The sequence below is a fragment of the Sitophilus oryzae genome, unplaced genomic scaffold (genome assembly GCF_002938485.1).
Source record: "Sitophilus oryzae breed Bouriz unplaced genomic scaffold, Soryzae_2.0 scaffold_1393_pilon_pilon, whole genome shotgun sequence".
Lineage (NCBI taxonomy): Eukaryota > Metazoa > Arthropoda > Insecta > Coleoptera > Curculionidae > Sitophilus > Sitophilus oryzae.
This window is the reverse complement of record NW_022146052.1, coordinates 3,056,172-3,076,715: the sequence shown is the minus strand read 5'-3', so window position 1 is coordinate 3,076,715 and position 20,544 is coordinate 3,056,172. Positions and strand designations below refer to the sequence as shown.

Here is a 20,544-nt window from a genome sequence, read left to right as displayed (position 1 = left end):
TACAATAAAAAGTCTGGAACTGATACGGAACGGAAGCGTACGTATAGCGTGAATACAATCAAAAATACGGAACGGATATGGAATGGAAACGGAAGGTATTGTGAGAATCAACTTTTAATCGGACGATTTTTTCTCCATTTAGAGCAGGAAACGTTGTCAAAATATCATGACTCGGAATGTAATAAGGACTCGAAGAGCCTAATGTACATTCCGAGTTTCAGCCCCCTAGCTCACATAGGGCCCGAGTAACGACCAACGCTCCAAGACTCATCTTAATTTCCCCATTGAAATACCACTTTTTTCATGTCATGTCGTGTCAAAGCCATATCGTGCCATGGCAATCAATTTTTTCTCCCATCGCGAGTAATAAAAAGAAGTGCTTGAAGATACCAAAACAAATTACGATCTTGTACCAAACCCAGGATATACCTGTTTATTTAGAATAATTTTCTTTTTGGTCAAATTATCTATTTAAATAAGTTAAATCGTAAATCTCATTTTATGGCTTAAATCCCTTACATACGTGTGTACTTCTAATAATCTACATCCTTTTGAATAAATTTCATAAAAATTCGGCAAACAAAATCTTTAGCCATGCAGTATCGTAGAAGCTTAGTCGATTAATGATAAAAGTCGATTAGGTTAATCCGGGGATTTAGGCTTGGATTTATTACCTATAACTTATATAAAAATTAGCGAGTACTTTCTCAAAAGTCTTTATAACAAAACCGGTCCCATCTAGCTAGGCTCCCTTTAGGTTAGTGAGATTTACTGGTTAGTGATTTTTTATTCTAAATATTTGTGACAAAAAGTGTGACTGTGATTGATCAACGGCAGATGGTTACGGTATTATGTTTATTGTTAAATAATCAAATATTTGTGTTAGAAAGTGGTGGATAAAGTTGTGGTTATCTTTTTATAACTATTCTAGTCTATTGAAAAATATACTAGAATTTATAAGAATATTTCTAGAAGACAAATGATTGGATTTGAGTGATTATTTCATTGGGCTCAAGTGTAAAAATGTTCTTTTATTGATATACCAATGATATGAAGGGTGAAATGATTCATTTTTTTTGGCATAATGTGTGAACACATTACAAACAATATTTTTTTAATTTCAATCTCTTTTTGAATATCTTTGATGCATAGTTTTTTATTGTTTTTTATACACTTAAATTTTTCTACACCATGCATACGATGCTGAAAAGCACACATTCATTATAAAACGTAGTAATGCTAGATATGTTACAGAAGGTAATACCAATTATACATTTTTGTATATTTTTACTTTAAATTCATTCAGGGCCCACATGTATGCAGGTTACAAGATCACACCGTTTACTTTAAAATGTAGACTGCATTATCATTGAACTTACAAAAAAAAACTTTCTTACAGTTCTGAATCGACATATGAATGAAATTCTTACTATCATTCTAGTAGTAGTGGATAAACATCGTATGTAAATATTAGTGTAGCTATAATGTTTTAACAAATAATTCATAAAGAGACAAATTTTAGTACAACTTTTCGATTTGATTGGTATTTTGTATTGGGCATTTTTACATTTTAAAAAAACTTTTTATGCAAGATGTCATATAAATAAAAAAAAATTGTGTGTTATTACAATGGTGAGCTATTACAAATTGAAGGATTTGAAGAACATGATTGAAAAATAGTATATTAAACAACCAGTTTCGAAAACGACGTTTTGCACACGAGTTCGACAGTTTGTTGGCTCGAGCCGCAGGCAAGAGCCACAAGTCGAACGAGTGTAGAAAGAAGTTTTCGAACGAGTTTTTTAAGCTATTTTTTCTACGACTACAAATTAGCTGCAGACTCACTCAGTTTTTGCCAGTTTTGTGAAATAATTTGCGATGTAATGATGACACTTTTCTGACGGCTGCGTTGCGTTTGGCGTTTCAGCTAAACATTGGAAGTTAAAAATGTTAAAATTGGCACATGTCGTGTGCAAAATGACACATGTCGTGCGCTAAATCCTTAGCACACAACAGTTTGCAAAACGCCATTTCAGATCGAGTTTTCCGTGTGTCAAACTGCATTTTCTAGGACAGTCGTAGAAAAATATAGTTTGAAATGTAAAAGTAATAATTTAAAAATTAATAAATAATTTGATTCACTTTCCATTTGATTGAATTTGATTCACTACTCCATTCGGATACCTCTATCCACGTGCCAATGAGTATGGTTCCAATCGATCCATAATTAAGAGAAATCCTGATGATTTCGTTCATTTAGATACATCAATTTGAAAGGTCGAGGGCGTCATCCCAAGTCTAGTCCTAGTAGCTACTCCTTTCCCAATTATGCCAAAATCGACCCACATTTTTCTTCAATATTAAATCCGCAGTCCCACACTGATGAAGATGTACGTATGTAAACGTACCGTCGCTCACATAGCCTACCCACCAAATTTGGTCGCGATCGGACGACATCTACTTTTGACATTTCTTACGTCAAAACTGTCACAGTGACGCGTATTGTACACGGTCAAGGCCTTGGTCCATTCTATCGATATACCAAATTTCATTTAAATCAGACCGTTTTTGTGTGATTTCCGTGTATTCTATTCTCCGCATCCCGGGTGCGTCACAAAAGTGGCTCACTACTATAACTTTTTTATTTTTTTCAGTTAAAAAAACCGCGATTCGGTATGTTAGGTATGACATAAATTAGGATTGATGGAGCATGTTTTTTGAAACACCTTTTTTTTTGAAACCACAACATAAATTTTTTATTTTTTCCGATACAAAAACGAGATTTATTTGGTACGTTAGTATATAACATAAATTAGGATTGATTGACGTATTCAGCTGTTTTTAGTCTCTTCCTGTTTGACCGGAAATGACTACAACTTTTGATTTTTAAATGGCATTTTTACATCATTCCATAGAAATTGTCACTCTGAATAGAATGGCATATCATATGTCAACTTTTGACATTTTCGCATATGGTTTATTTGAAATTATAACATGCGGTTCATAACGAAAATTTGACTCGAAATACCAAGTGTGTGGTATCAAATTATTTGTAAAAAAAATCCTTTTCCAAATATGCTAATGAACCACCCTCGTTCCATTTGAAAAAAATTGAAATATGATTAAAAATACGATTTGGGCATCTTTTAACCGGCCAGGACAAGACATCAAAAACATTTGACGAGCAAATCTATTTTTCCAAGACCTCTTGAGTAAAAATTATTGTTCTTAACATAGTCATGGTACTCTAAAGTGAAATTTAAAATGCGATTTTTTATTAAGCCAGAATATCAAAAGTTGACATATGATATGTCATTCTATTCAGAATGTCATTTTCTATCGAATAAAGTAAAAAAAATACAAAGGTTGCCATTTAAAAATCAAAAGTTGTAGTCATTTCCGGCGAAACAGAACGTGACCAAAAACAATTGAATGGGTCAATCAATCCTAATTTAGGTCATATACTACCATAGAAAGTCTCGTTTTTTTACCTGAAAAAATAAAAAAGTTGTAGGGGTGAGCCACTTTTGAAACGCATCCGGTATTGTATTTCCTACGTTTCATAATACTTTTACTCCAGAGGATTCCATTTAAACACACTAAGAACATTTGTAAACGCAAAGTACACTTTTGATATATTTCTCATATTGTTGAGGATTCATCATTTGTTTCTTCTTCATTTGTTAGAATAGTAGTTATAGCCTTCTCAGTATTAATCTTTAATACTAAAAAAAAATAACTATTTCAAAGTTCACTATTTTTTGTACCCCTAAGCGATAAGGGGATCCACCCCATTTTTTTACGTTTTGATTTTTTTTTATTTTTATTTACACTACACAAAACAATTATATTTTCGCATATTTTCTAAAAAAATATCAATTTGAAAAACAAGATACTTTGAATTCCCTGACTTACGATTTTAAATAGTATGGATACTGTGAAAGGAAATTCGATACAATAAGCCTACGCGCTAACCTGTAATTTTTAGTCGGCCGACTATTTATTTGCAAAAGTGAAAATACATACTTATGAAATCGATAGGCCGACTATTTGATTGCGTATGAGCGCGGCTCCATAAAGATATATTGGTTACAAATATGCAACTAAATCATCGGCCGATTAAAAATTGATTCTAAATACAAAGTACTCTTCTTGATATCTTTCTCATTTTGAAGATTCATCATATTTTCTTCTTTATTGGTGAGAACAGTAGTTATTGCCTTCTCTGTATTAATTTTTAATACTAAAAAAATATAATAACTATTTCAAAGTTCTATTAACCATATTTCGTCCCAAAGTAGCTAAACACTAAGATAATTGCCCGATTAGGATCGAACGAGAGGCACTAAATCTACAAATTACCAAAGTTAATCCATTGCGTTCCCGATGGAAATTTTTGGCGAAAAGGGACAAATTCAATCTTCTTCCCAATTGTCGACGTTTACGACTCTGCTTAATCAAATTAACTTTTCTGAGAGTTTAACTACCTACCGTACAAGAAACCAAGTCTCACTGTTATACCTCCACTTTAGGTTTTAATAGACGAAAGATGTATATTAGGGGGGAGAACATTTAAGCAGTGACTTTGTGCAAATCTAAGTTTAGTATGGAGTAGGGTAAAATATTATTTTTGACAGACATTTTCACCACATATCTTAACCTTTTACTCCATTCGCAGTTTTAATACTATTTTATGTTGTAGCTTCTTACAATAATATAACCATTGTAGAAACTCCACTATGGCATAATTCTAGTCTAATATATAAAATTATTGTGTTACCAATAGTTTTAGTTACCGTACTCCTCCGAAACGGCTAGACCGATTTTTATGAAATTTTATATGTGTATTCAGTAGGTCTGAGAATAGGTTGTTCTTTTTATATCCCTAAGTTATATAATACCCCTAAGTTATATAAGTTTGTATAATAACAAAATTTGTTATTTTTAATTTTTTATGATGGGGCATTAAAAATACATACAACCCTAAATTTTCACACTTCTACCATCAACCCCTATTTCTAATAGGAGTTGTTTTTTTAAATTTTTTGTTATCATATTTCTACGAAACAGCTTTACCGATTTTGATGAAAATTTTTATGTAGGTAGGTCTGAAGATAGGTTATCTATTTATTATACCCATAAGTGATAAGGGTAGTCTACCCCAATTTTTCACCCTTCTACCATCAACCCCTATTTTTTAATAGTTTTTTTTATTTTTTGTTACCACACTCCTCTGAAACGGCTTGACCGATTTTGAAGAAATTTTATATGACCGTATATTCAAGAGGTCTGAGTATATGAAAAAATAGATAACAACTTATTTGTTATCTATTTTTTATGCCCCTAAGTGATAAGGGTGGTCCACCCCATTTTTTTCTATTTTTTGGACAACATTTTTTATTTTTGTTTTTTTTATGATGTGGCATTAAAAAATACATACAACCCTAAATGTTTACCCTTCTGTCATCAACCCCTATTTTTTAATAGTTTTTTTTTCTAATTATTTGTTACCATATTCTTCCGAAACAGCTTGACCGATTGTGTATAGGTTGTTATCTATTTTTGTACCCTTAAGTGATAAGGGTAGCCCCTCAATTTTTTTTACTTTTTGGATTTATTTTTCTTTTTATTTATTTATGATGTGGCATTAAAAAATACATACAACCCTAAATTTTTACCCTTCTACCATCGACCCTTATTTTTTAATAGTTGTTTTTTTGTTACCATACTCCTCTGAAACGGCTTCACTGATTTCGATGAAATTTTATATGTATATTCAGTAGGTTCCAGAATAGGTTGTTATCTATTTTTTATACCGCTAAGTGATAAGGGTGGTCCACCCCGTTTTTTTTACTTTTTGGAAAATATTTTTTATTTTTTTATAATATGGCAATAAAAAATACATACAACCCTATATGTTCATCCTTCCTGCCATTAACCCCTATTTTTTATTAGTTCTTTTTAGATTATTTGTTACCATACTCCTCCGAAACGGCTTGATGGATTGTGTATAGGTTGTTATCTATTTTTTGTACCCCTAATAAGTGATCACCCTTAACACTTAGGGGTACAAAAAATAGAAAACACCCTATACACAATCCATCAAGCCGTTTCGTATGGTAACAAATAATCTAAAACGAATTATTAACAAATAGGGGTTAATGGCAGGAAGTAACCTAACCTAACCTAACCTATCCACCCCAATTTTTGGATTTTTTTTATTTTTATTTACACTGTTCAAAACAATTATCGCATATTTTCTAAAAAAATATTAATTTGAAAAACAAGACACATTGAATTTCCTGACTTACGATTTTAAATAGTATGGATACTGTGAAGGGAAATTCGATACAATAAGCCTACGCGCTGACCTGTACTTTTTAGTCGGCCGACTATTTAGTTGCAAAAGTGAAAATACATACTTATGAAGTCTATCGGCTGACTATTTGATTGCGTGTGAGCGCGGCTCCATAAGGATATATTGGTTACAAATATGCTACTAAATAGTCGGCCGATTAAAAATTGCCTGTCAGCGCATAGCCTAAGGCTACGCAATATAATCAAATACTGGGCCGGTCGGCTCCATAAGAATGTATTGTTTTCAGTACCCCAATTATCCTAAATAAACTCACAAGAGAAGGCAGAAAATGCAGGCTTCATTTAGAAATATGTAATAATTATTTTTATTCAAATATGCGATAATTGCTTTGAGTAGGTAGTGTATTTATGATGTGGTATTAAAAAATACATACAGCCCTAAATTTTCACCCTTCTACTATCAACCTCTATTTTTTAATAGCGATATTAGTAATTCAATAAATTTAATTTAACAACAAATTGTTTTTAAAAATTGTTAGAATACCTTAAATTAAAAACTTGAGTATGATTGGGTATATACCGGGTATTTACCCATATTCAATATACCATTTATTGACCCTTTGGGTATATATTGCGTGAAAAAAATTGTGTATTTACCCAAATTTTAATATATCGTGTACTTTCCCATCACTCACCTCCACAGCAACGTGTGACCGGGTGTGCTAGTTATAAATAAAAATATTAAAGTCAAATATTCTACAGGTAATTTTAAAAACATAACTTTTCAAAGCATGGAATTTATGTTTTTGATAGTTTATATTTTCATTTTAGTCTATAAAGTAGTTAATTATTTTTAATTGATTTTCGAAAGCAATTTTCACAATTTGATGTAAAAATGAACGGAACAATATGAAAAGAAAACTACTTTAATTGTCAAGCGTTGTTGTTTTTACTGGCCATACTTCTGTTTAAACTGGGCTATTTCTATTCAACTTTATGCGCATTTTCAGTTTTAAAATGTGTACAACAATAGCTGCCACTTCTGTCAGATTGAAAATTGAAACTACAAAACGAGCATGATTTAATGCTGGATAAAATCGAACGAGTTTACTCAGTTTAATTCTTTTTTCCTGTTTATTTTTATTTAATTAACTTATTACTTATTCAGTTGGGTAAAATAGATCTAAATATAAAAATACGAAATATGCAAGTTTAACTTTGGAATTTTTATTTTGGTGTTTTAAATGGAAGCAAAATCTTTATTTAAACTATAGGATTAGCACAGAGATAGCAGTATAGTATACAACATAGAGTGGTTTAGTATAACATATTTGTAATAAATAATTAATAACTGCTATATTGCGATGCAACCTCTATATTTCAAATCAATTAAATTTTAGTTACGCAATCGGGAGCGCGATTTTTTAATGCATTGTTGCCAACCATAGGTATATTCTGGGTCGCGCTGACTAACTGGAATTTAAATTTCGCGCTGGGGATTCAGGTGGTAGCTCTGCTGTAAAAAATGTCAAGTTGTCGCATTTATTTATTTATTTCCTGTCATTCGTTTTGACACTTTGGTTTTGCATTACGAGTTTTTGTTTTAAATAAATAGTGTTGTGATATTTTAAGCTTGAAAATGTTCACTAGCAGACCTTGCAGTCAAACATTGCTTTTTTTAGAACCTCTTTTAGTTCGACGTGTACAAGATAGCTTAATAGCTGTTAATAAAACTAAATATTTCGCAACTTTATTACAATATTTTGAACGGGAAAGCGATAGTAATGGCCCTTTATGTCCCTTAAGCTGTACGCACACTGGCGCGATCACGGCCGCGATCACGATCACGATCAGGGCAGCGATAACATGAGCGAACTTTTTAAGAAAATCGCATACTTCATAAAAAGTTTTGGATTACTTTTTTTATTGGTCATACAATAAATGTAAACACTTTTTTAGCCGACCATACCAATACGTATGGTAGGCTATTAGGATCGGCAAAAAAAAAGTTTTTTTAATTTCACTCAAAATGAGTTATTTGGGTCATAAATGACCTAAAGACAAAATATTTTCGTGGTGTCTGTCTGTCTGTCTGTCTGTCTGTCTGTCTGCCGTCTACAGACTACAGTGTGTAACACGATAACTCAAAAACCGCTAAACCGATTTTAACCAAATTTGGCACAAAAATACTGTGGCACCCGAGAATCTGGCCATTAGTTTTTGGTGGGGGTGGGGGGTTGGTAAGAGGGTATAGGAGGGGGTTAAAATTTTTTAAAAATTAAATAAGTTTGTCAGTTAGATTATATATCAAGTTTTTAGATATTTTAGGGATCAGTTCATACAGCCAGCTTTAGATACATAAATATTAGAACAAAGGTTCGTTTAAACGACATTAGTGAATTAGGTAATCAAAGCGATTTTAGGAAATTCATCTTCTTAGAGAGTAAAATTATGTCGGAACAATTTGTTGTATGAAAATTCCTTACTATGTGGTCTAGAAGAATGAAATCCTACAAAAAGAATTAAAAGAGATTTTTGAAATTCATCAACCAAATAGATAAAGTTAGTAAAAATTTATATAAAACTTGGTGACCTCTGGATTATACACATAAAAATTGGCACAAAGGATCATTTAAAAGACATGAGTTAATTATTTGGATATAGCGATTTTATGAAATTTATAATCTTAGGGAGTAGAATAGGGAATGAAAGTTTGCTGTACGAAAATGCATTATTATAACATCTAGCAGTATAAAATTTTATACAAGGGTTTATTTAGTGACACATCAATAATATAAACGAAATATTTCTTCTTCAATTATCCTTCAAGGAATAAAAAATAATTATAAATAGAGTATTAAGATTTTTTATTTCAGACGGCTCTAATCAAAAGTTTTATTTTTGGTATACAAAGTGTGTCATAAAGTCATATACAGGCGATGAAAAAATAAAAAACGGTTTTTAAATTTTCGAATTTTCTTAAGTACATAATTATATTTAAAGAGAATAAAAATGCTATTGAATCAACCGCTTCCACGGTTGATGGCTTTTTATAAATTTTAAGTAAAAAATATGTAATAAGTCAAAAATAACAATATCGATTATTTGTCGAGCGAGTCTTAAATTAGTGCAATTATTCTTCGCGGTAGTAGGTATATTTGACCGAGATTGATTGAGAAACACGATTATGAATTTTGTTCGAAAATTTGGAATTTTTTGAAAAACCTTTTGGATTTTATTTAGTTTTTAGTTAAAAACCATAATTTCTTGATAATATGGCAACATAGATACGTAGTAGATTAAATTTACAAGACAGAAAAACCCGAAAAGCTGCAGTGGTTCTCAAAATTTAAGCAAAAAATATTTTTTTTTGGAAATTTTTAAAGTAATTCGAAAGAGTTATTTGAAAAACGGTAAAGAGAAAATATGGTTTTTTATCGAGATCTACCAGCCCTGAAAATATTTGCACTTATTCAAAACTTGCCCTGTATAATACCCAGAAAATCGACAATTGATAACTTTCATATGAAATACGAGTAGCTCTAAAACTCTTAAAAACATAGTTTAAATAGGGCATTTGTAAGGCTCACTAGCTCTATATACAAAGTAAATCATTTAAATCAATGCATTTAAATCAATGCAACTATTCGAGGTGTCACGCGAACGTAGTCGCGGGAAAACCCTAGTTTATAATAACATCAAAATCAGTCAAAGTCGCAGTTTTCGAGATATTAACATATTTTAGTATGGGCGGCTATACGTACCTCCCAGCGCCAATTTTTTCACTGTTCCTATCTCAATTTTTTCATGTCCTTACCCCAATTTTTCAATGCCCTATCTCAATTTATTCAATGTCCCTACCTCAACTTTTTACTGTCCCTACCGAATTTTTCTTACTGTCCCTACCCAAATTTCTTCAATATCCCTATACCATTTTTCAATATTCCTAGGTACCCCAATTTTTCACTTTCCCTACTTCAATTTTCCACTATCCCTATTTAATAATTTTTTCTTCAACAACAGGTGAATAATTATTATTGCCTTTTTCTTACCTACTTCTTTTATTAAACAATTTTTAGTCTCTTTTAACGTTTTAAATCCGACAAGAAATATGACATTATTCAAAACAAATCATAGAAAATGTTATCATAGATATATGTTTGTTGATTTCTTGAACCTTTCTGTAGAAAATTCAATCATAGGTATTATTTATATTTTTTATGTTTCTCTGAAATAGTGTAAAAATTTGGACAGGCATAAACGGGATTTTAGAAGTTTATTTAGAATAGAATATAGAATGATTGTGAGTGGTTAATCACCGCGATATTAAAGATCTATTGTGTCCCCCTTTCTTGAGGGGGGCAATTAGATTATAATTCACCATAAATATAGTCTATAATTCATCATACATGAGGATCTTTTGTTGAAGGGGGGAGAGGGTATTTCCCGTCTTCCTCTGACAATAGATGTTCTTCCTCCGAGGAGTGAACATCTACCTCCTCCTAGGTTTTCTACCCTTCCACGGTTGGGGTTTCGCCCTCCGTGTTCTTTACAGTCGAGGAGCTTGTCTCCGGGGGGGGTAACCGTGAGGTAGAGGCTGGAGGATCTGCCTCTATCTCTTCTCTATCTCTTTAATTTATTCTCACCTTAAACCTGATACTGCTGTTGTCTCGAATCTATAATAGACGATATATTATATCCCTCTTTCTCTATTGCCTCCTTGGATTTATTTTTTTACTGTCCCCTTTTTGCTGGTCTCGCGCAAGTGTCAACTGCCTCATCTGTATTTCCCTTTGGGGTTGGTTCCTTGGAACTTGCATTATTTAGAATTAGTAAAAGGTTCTATTAATTTACTTTTCAAAATTATTATTTGAATGGGAATATACTGTTTTATATTTCATTTCTTACTAATACCAGTACCCAAATTTTAACTGTCATTTTCAATAGAACATCAATTAGGCTGCATTTATAAGGGTCATTAATGTAAAATTAAGGTTTCTGGGAAATATTTACCTATAGCGGCAGAATTATCTTTTACTTTCAATTTTTATTTAGTCCAATTTGAATGTCAAAGTATCTGATGCGTTGTGTTTTGAAGTAAATCACAGAAATTTTCGATTATAAAAAACATTTTTAATCTATTTTGACAATTTTTTACGTGAGTGTGATAAAAAAAATATAATTAGAACAAGTTGTTTTAAATGAATATGTTGTTATATCTCTATATGTTATTTTTGGTAAGTTTTGATTATAGCCTTGTATATAAACAAGGATTATAGCTATAAGCTATAAGTATAATACAGTATGATCGAAAAAAAGTTGCGAGTTGGCTTGGAAATGACGATCGATGACATTTCCCATATAATTTTACATACAACAAACAAACACAGCATACAAAATGACAGCGATCTTCATTACATAGTCATTGGTCACGCCGTTTTTCTTTTCGATCATACGGTAGTATGTAATATTTCAAATTCTACAGGGTGGCTCAAAAAGTATGAGTGGATTATTATGAATTTTTTAAATAAAACACCCTGTATATTATTTAATTTTTTGCTTACTTTCTGGTCACTTTACTTAATCCTAAGATATTATTAAATATGTTTTGATAGTTTCATAAATATTAATAAATAAATGTAAAAAAAATGTATTTTCAGCCTTTCTTAAAAAAAATATTAAAAATACACACACAAGGATTTTTCTGAAATCAAAACATTACTAAATATTTAATCTAGTATGTACTTACTTTGCTACAAATACCGTAGTCTTAAACCATACAGGGCGTTCAAAATTCATGACAAGAATACCTATAATATTTATTGTAATGTTGCATCATAGTTAGAAACTCATTCCCCAAGTTTAAAAGTATAGATCACTTTTTGAAAACCGATGTAACGTTGGTTTTTGCAGTTCACACAGTGGTTTCTAAGTTTTTTAATGCCCCTTTCCCACAATTTTCATGGGTTTTGAATAAACAAAGTTAAAATTAAATTGTCAAGAATCGCTATATTATATAATATATAAGTCGCTATTAATTTTTAAAAAGAACGCGTTTTATACTTTTCGGTATTTATTCAACCAGAACAGTTTAATATTTTGAGATTTTTAGCCGACCATACCAATAGGTATGGTAGGCTATTAAGATTGGCAAAAAAAAAGCTTTTTTAATTTCATTCAAAATGATTTTGGGTTATAAATGACCTAAATACAAAATATTTTCATGGTGTCTGTCTGTTTGTCTGTCCGTCTGCCGTCTGTAACACGATAACTCAAAAAACACTGTAACACGATAACTCAAATTTGGCACAAAAATACTGTAACAATCTGCACAAAAATACTGTAAAAATCGTAACTCCAAAATTACAGTAGCTAGCAAAACGCGATTTTCAAATTAAGATTAGGAATAATATTTGCAACAAAATTTGTAATAACATCAAAATCAGTCCAAGTCACAGTTTTCGAGATATTAACATATTTTAGTATGGGCGACTATACGTGCCTCCTGGCGCCAATTTTTTATTTTAAAATTTGTGAACAGACTGACTTTGGGCAAGAAAAACTGCTCTCTGTTCTTGTTTGCGGCTGTTCTTAGCAACTGTTATAGCAGCGCTCTACAACTTATGCGATCCAAAACAATAGTAAACTTTGGCGGGAAGCCGAGTATTCCAATCTAAATTTATATCTTTTATCTATGGATTCTATATGAAATAGTCGACTTTTTTTCTGTCATTTTTGACGTAATCTTGAAAATATTGCTAAAAATCCTTTAAGGTAGATATAGAACATAATACGTACAATGTGCTTAGGTTTAGAAGTTCATGTAGTATCCAAAAGGTACAAAATAAATGGTTCAATTTAAAATAAAGACGTTAGTTCAACTTAGTAGTTCAACTGTTAGAAGAATAATTAGATTAGAGAATGTAATTATTTAAAAAGAAATAAATTTAATGTGCTAAAAAACTTAAGAAATGGGTTGTGTCAAAAACTCTACATTTCTTTATAATAACTTATCTATTATTTGTATTACTTTATTTATAAAAATATTTTATTTTTGTTTCAGACATCTTAAATAGGGATGCTCGTTAGCTCGCTGTCATAAAAACCTTTATAGCCTTTATTCTAGTATTGGAACATTCTCAGGATAGATAAAAGTAAAGGTATTACATTTTCTTAGAATTTTTCTATTATTATTAATAATAAAACATATTTTTTGTAGCATTCTGAAGATGCACGAAAAAGGATTTATTAATTTATTTAAAGGAACAGGACCTCAAATATTAGCTGTTTTGGGAAGTAAGTACATAGATTTAATGTCGATTGTATTTTAATTTCACAAGTAATATACTCAGGTGCAATATACAATAGCTGTAATGGTGAGGCTTAAAAATTTGTTTACACTTTTATTCTCTTTGTTCTTGTCATTTTATGGCGTATTGCAAGTCGGTAAAATATTATTAGAGAATAAAAGAATAACTTTTATTACAAAAATAAACACTAGAATACTATTTTGTTACTAGTATATTAATTTACAAGTTAATACGACTTGTCAATCTTTTATGGCTGTGACGTGAAAATCCGCTGTTTATTTACTATTTTGCCCTATGATGTTAAAATTAGCTTAACAATTTGTCAATATGTTTTTCGGTTTAATTATTTAATTTATTCATTTAAGATTTCACTTCGAATAATTTTGCATGTTTTCTTAGTATTTCTATTATATGCCGTATTTGCTGCATATATAAAATATTCAAATGTTACAATCCTTAAAGCTGAGTTAAAAATTGTGACAAAAATAATATAAATTTATAAGAATATTTCAATATATTGAAGAATATTACAATATATATTAATTTCAAAAATGAAAATCCAGTTAAAACCCAAACATCCACACTGTAAAAAGCAAAACAACATGACCAGATTGAACGTACAAGAGATCAAAAATACCGCGGACGCCCTCCGGGAAGCCATCAAAGAATCACTTTCACCGATAACTTCAATCTCAGTCTTGGAAGCTGAACAAGGCTGGACGCAATTAAATAAGGGATGCGATTTAAATTAAATTAATTAAGGGATGCGATTCATAAAACTAGCGAAGCAGTACTGGGGAAGTCCAAGAAAAAGAAACAACCAGACTGGTGTAACGAAAATCAACCTTATATACAGACCTTGTTGGAACAAAAGCATAGAGCACATCAAGCAGTCACTGCAAATCCACACAATCCAAGTCTGGTAGATAACTTTAAAGCAGCCAACAACACGCTTCGAAGAAATCTGCGCCAATTAAAGAATGATTGGTGGTCAAAAAAGGCTAATCAGATTCAAGAGTACGCCACGCATCACGATTATTGTAAATTCTTCGAGGCTGTAAAAGAAGTATACGGCCCAACTAAGAAGGTAAGCTGCCCAATCATGGCACAAAATGGCGAACTTCTAAAAGAGGAACAGCAAATTAGAAACCACTGATAAGAGCATTACAGCCATATTCTTAACCAGGAAAACAACCCCAATATAGAAGCACTAAATACAATACCTCAGTATAAGAGCCTCGATGTATTAGATACCCCAATAACAGAACAGGAAATAATGGCATCCATAAAACAGCTTAAAAACAACAAATCAGCTGGCTGTGACGCGATCCCGGCGGAAATCTATAAGCAAGTAAAGAACTTATTGGTCACTTAAGGGTCTCTTCGATGTCATATGGGAAAGCGGAGAGGTACCTCAGGACTTTTGCAATGCGAATATAGTGAATATATTTTCGCACCAACCGTGGCACCGTCGATTCCATATTTTCCATCCACCAACTGTTAAAAATTGTGACAAAAATAATATAAGTTTATAAGAACCCAAAACAATGTCTAAAATTTCGTCCGTAACATGTTATGTATGTATATACCTCTATTTGCAGATAAATTAGTTGTTTGGATATTGAAATGTATACAGATTAATCTTCAAGTGTTTTTCGTATAATAATAATCGTATATTATATAAATTACTATATTATTTAAATATATTATTTTCTGAGATGGCTATTGTCCGGTTCCGCTGAGTCGGTTTCAGATCATTGTGCCCCTCTACTGATCTCTAGGATACTTTCTTTAGTCCTATTCTCTTCACACACACTCTAATAACTTGAAGACTGAACTCTTAATATAAAATATTTAAAACACATAATATTAATTATTCATTTTCTGATAATTTAATCATGTATCAACTAATCATATTATTATCAACCCTGATTTCAAAATGCACAAATACTAATAATTTTTTTTAAATATTACAACCTAAAATAAAACAAAAAAAAATATGAACAATAACTTTTTCTATGCTTTATTTACTTTATGAACCTTTTCTTTTTGCCACCTGCATCCCCTGCGTGAAATTTAAATTCCAGTTATGGTGGGTTCATACATGGTGAATTAGTCCTAACCTTACCCTTAACATTAACCCCAAGAAATTAGCCTTGAAAACTTAAGGGAATGCCGTTCATACTTCTCCTACTTGTAATAATTAGCGATAGGATAACTCGAGCGAAAATTCGCCCGAGTACTCGATTATTGAAATAACCGACATTGCTCGATTATGAACGAGCCATGCAAGTGACGAGGTACGACCGAGGAACGTAAGCGATCCTAGAATGAAATAAATTGAAATCCGATTTTAATGTATCATACTATTTTCTACATACATTGCAGGAAGCAAATTTATACGACGTTATCCGTTGCGTATGTGAGTGACAAAATTTTACGACCCACATCGACAATGCTTTGAAATAAACTAAATCAAACGAATTACTTGTCGCTCGTCGCTTGCTACTTGCCATTCATCACCGAAAGAATATGTGCTCTGCGCACGCAACTTACTGCTTGGCGTTACGAGTACAACAAACGACGGGCGAAAACCGGGACTTTTAAATACGAGCGATATTTCGCTCGAGCGGTCGCTCGACTCTTGAAATCGCTTGTAAGCGCTTGCGCTCATATAAAACGTATATTTTGAACTGACCCAAATTCACAATTATTTTTAAAATTTTTAAAAACACTTGAGAAACTAATTTTAATATTAATAATTTCTTCTTGTAGACCAAGAATACATAATTTATTAACATTTATAAACCGTCAAATTCAACATGTCCAGATATTATTTCGAGAATTCTTAAAAGCCCTAGTTTTGAGCATGTGCGATTCAGTTGTGAATTAGCATTAGCCCTAGGAATATAAAATATCCCAACCTGTTAGGACTACAGCTAATGTTATACCATACCATATCGCAATTACTCGCTGGCGAGTATTTTGACACGCATTAGAAGATGGTCACGCAAGGCGTTTTCTTTCATGAGCTTTTCTGTGACTGAAAAGCTCGATACGTGATGTTATCTGTCTACCGCACCCCAGACATTCAAAAATCTCATTGCTTTGTTGCCTCTTTACTTTTTGGTTGTCGCTCTTAACTGACTTTACAATTCTTCTCTGTTCCGTTCTATTGTGAGCTGCCTCTTCCTACTGATTCTGCTTGTTAATTCCCTTTAAGTTTTCGTGGAAAATATCCTTGAACCTTTTGAGTTGTCCACCCGGCCTCCTCTTACCGTCTACAAGCTCACCGTAAAGCAGAGATTTTGGTATGCGGTTTTCTTGCACTCTTCATACGTGACCAGCCCATCTTAAACGGGACTTTGTAATCATGACTTCAATACTCTCGCAGTTAGCTTTTTCAAGGACCGATACGTTTGGGACATGATGGAACCATTTTACTCTTAAGAGTTGTCTAAGATGTTTCTGTTGCATCTTGTTTAACGCGTTCATGTGTCGGCGGTACGGCACCCAGGTTTCGCTTCCATATAACATGGTGTGAATTATTATCGCTCGGTACACCGCAAGTTTCGTTTTTGTGCTCAAGTCATGATTGTAGAACACCCTGTCTTTTAATTTCCAGAATGCTCTTGAGGCGCTGCTAATCCTGTGCTGAATTTCAGAGTCGATATTGGCCTTTTCCGAAATCAAACTGCCGAGGTAATTGAATTCCGCTACATATTCCATCAGCTCATCTTCTGGGGGAGTGCACATGCTTTTAGTTTTACCGATGTTCAGCTTAAGTCCCAAGGCCTCGTATGCCCATGTATATGCGTTCAACATACAAGTTCTGTGATGAATTTTGTACGTGTTTTTGCCCTGAGTCTTTTTATGTTGAACAGACCGCCGTCGTATCTGTATCTAATGCCCAAACCTCTTTCCTGCAGTTTGCTGTCCACTATAATGGAGAGCGCTGCCATGAATATATTGAATAGGAGAGGCGCTAAGACACAACCCTGCCTAACGTCTGTGTTTGTTAGGAAGGGATCGCTCAGTGATCCATGATATGACACTCTTGATTTGTTGTTGTTTCTGATTTGCTCTTCCTCTTTTAGAAGTTCGCCATTTTGTGCCATGATTGGGCATGAAAGCTAATGTTAGGATCGATACAACGAAAGTATGAACGCTAGCATTCCTTAACGTTGATTCATATTCTTAGGGTTGGGCTAATGCTAATGTTAGGGCTAATATCGGAAGAATGAACCCACCATTGTCAGCTCGACGCCGAATATGTCCATGGCTGGCAACAATGAATTTAAAAATTAAACTAATAGTTTAATTGGTATCGAATATATCTACTAATAACAACAATCAAATAATTTTTAATATAAATAATATTTGAATTAAATCATGATAAAAATAGTTTTCTAACAGACTAAAAAAATCTTGAAAAAAAAGAGCTTGGTTGAGTTATATCTATTAATACTTGAATAATTTTTATTACCTAGCTAATAAAATTATCAGTGTTCATAATTAAACAATCTAATAATACTATAAGTGCATCAAACATGTTCGGACACAGCGCGAAACATCTTGAACGTAGTTTCGGTTTCGGCCATAGTTTCGGACGAATTGCAGCCGAAACCGAAACCAAGCTGAAATTCGTTATTTTTGCCGAAACTGGACCGAAACCGAAACCGGAATCGAAATTTCGGTCGGACACTAATAATTTATAATAACTCAATAATTAAAAAAAATTAAATCACAGTTTCTTAATTACATATTATATTAATTTTTAAATATTGCTCCATACCAAATATTTATTTATTCTATGGATTTTAATCTGATTTAGTATACCTAGATGTTTTATGGACATGCATTATCTTTATTACCTAATAAAAATATTATCTTACAGTTTTATATCACTTTAAGCCAAGTAAAATAAGGAATATTTAATTTCTGTCATACCATTTATTCTGCTATTAAGATGATATCTGTGTCTGGATCTGTGTTAACGAGTTATGTTGATTTTAAAAATTTAATATTTCTAAATTTTAATTAGTTTAAAAATACGTGTTCTTCTTAGAAGTAGATACAGGTAGTTTGGGCTGTTTATTTACTTTCTTTATACAGTCAGTGATATTTGTAATTAATTCATAGCATCTTTGGCTTATTATTCATATATTTTAGAAAAAAAAGATGTTAATTTGGTTCGAATTTTAACGTTATTGATTGATGATAATAGTTTAAATGATAATAATAGATAACACTAAAATGAAAAAGTTATAAAATCATATAGATATATTTCCTGTAATTTTTCGTAAACAAGATATGGAGTTATCTATTTCTCTATAAATAAAAGCTAACTTATAGAGGAATATTCCAAGACCTGAAAACAAAATTACAACTATTTAAAGAATAACCAGGAGTGAGTTTCCCACAATAATAAGGTGCGGCCTAAAGACCCTTTTTCTAATATTATAATTTTTCATGAAATCGATATACAGTTTGTGCAATCGCTGTATAATAGTAAAAACTTAGTTTCTATTAGCTCGAACTACGAAAACGTTTACTTTTATTTAGAACCTTTGATATATTTTGATAAAAAAAAAGTGCTGTAAATATATCCAAAGTGGTAAATGTTACATGTGGTAATTCAAAGTGGTAAATGTTACATGTGTAAATAAGTGTTGAAGATGAAACTTTGGATTGCTGATTTGTTGAGATCCGCAGCACCTCAATTTGCTCCCGTTTTATTTGGTAAGTAGATGTTGCATTTTATGAATAAAATACAGGGTAATTCACAATTGACCTCACCATTGTTTTCTCGAAAACTATAGGAGATACGAGGATGGTAAAATAAGGGAAAAGTTGTGCGTTAACGTTATCATTTGAACTTCCGAGTAGGTTCCGGACTTAAAATTTAAGTTTTTTTTCTGATTTAAATCATTTTAATGACTTAAGAACCCGTTTTAATTATTTGTCGTGTTACGCGTGCGTAGTGAGTCTGTTGTCTTTCAAGTGAATCCCCGACTCCGTTATGTAGCCCGAAAGATTATTTTCTTTGCCTAATTTCTTTAGCTTCTCTAGGCATTCTTTGACTAACTTCGAATTGATGGTTTTGAGTTGATCGCGTTTAGTGCTGCTTGACTATCGGATAGGATGGCAATTTCCCGTTTTCGATAGTTCATATCTAAGACAAATTGTACTCATCTTTCGATAGCGTAAATTTCTGCCTGATAATGATCAAAACACATCATCACTTTTTACTAGACATTTATTCGGTGATATCTAAACTGTAATGGATACATATAAAGTACTACAAAATCGGTTAAATTTGTAAAAAAACATATTTTTGTGTTTGTGGTTGTTTTGAAAATTAACCGTTTTATTTTATGTGGTTTTAGTCTCATCTGTACCTACAATAAATTAATAATATGATACGTACTAAGAAAATTGATAATTGGTAACACAAGAAAGTTAATATTAGCATTTAAAAAAGGATTGAATTCTGGTTGTCTGGACTTAATAGTGATTATATTGATTTAAGACATTTTACTGACTTTACTTGCAGATCATCATGATTTAAGTCAAATATATAGACTTAAGTCATAAAAACGACTTAAATAACTTTATATTGAAGTCTTCACAAAAATAACTTGACTTGATATAAAATGATTTAAGTCAAAGACTTAAGATTTAAATCATTTGAACTTTATGTTGAATTTGACGTAAATCTAAGTCTTAAATCATTTTGATTTAAGGAATGACAGACTTAAGTCGTTTTAATACTGACTTGTTGCAGCTCTGGTTCCGGAGATATTTGAGAAAAAAACAAAAATTGAAGATTTCAATTTGTTTTCTGACGTTAGTAGACAAGGTACCCCAAAACTAAAAGCAAAATTGCATTGCCACTTTTGTTCAGCTACATAAC

General features: G+C 31.9%; 1 protein-coding gene across 5 annotated transcripts in view; it reads left to right on the top strand.

Annotated features, from left to right (window-relative positions):
* The first annotated feature begins 702 nt into the window (after positions 1–702).
* Positions 703–20,544, top strand: part of LOC115875649 (facilitated trehalose transporter Tret1-like) — an 82,691-nt gene continuing 62,849 nt past the window's right edge. Inside the window, exons 1-3 of one of the 5 annotated variants that reach the window (XM_030891163.1) lie at positions 703–774; positions 13,382–13,478; positions 13,539–13,614. In XM_030891163.1, the coding sequence (XP_030747023.1) occupies positions 13,548–13,614 (67 nt within the window). In that variant the 5' untranslated portion in view covers positions 703–774; positions 13,382–13,478; positions 13,539–13,547. Of the gene's footprint in view, positions 775–824; positions 847–13,381; positions 13,479–13,537; positions 13,615–18,605; positions 19,371–20,544 lie in introns of those variants that run through there. The other 4 variants (XM_030891165.1, XM_030891164.1, XM_030891167.1 and 1 more) reach the window with 4 other exon arrangements.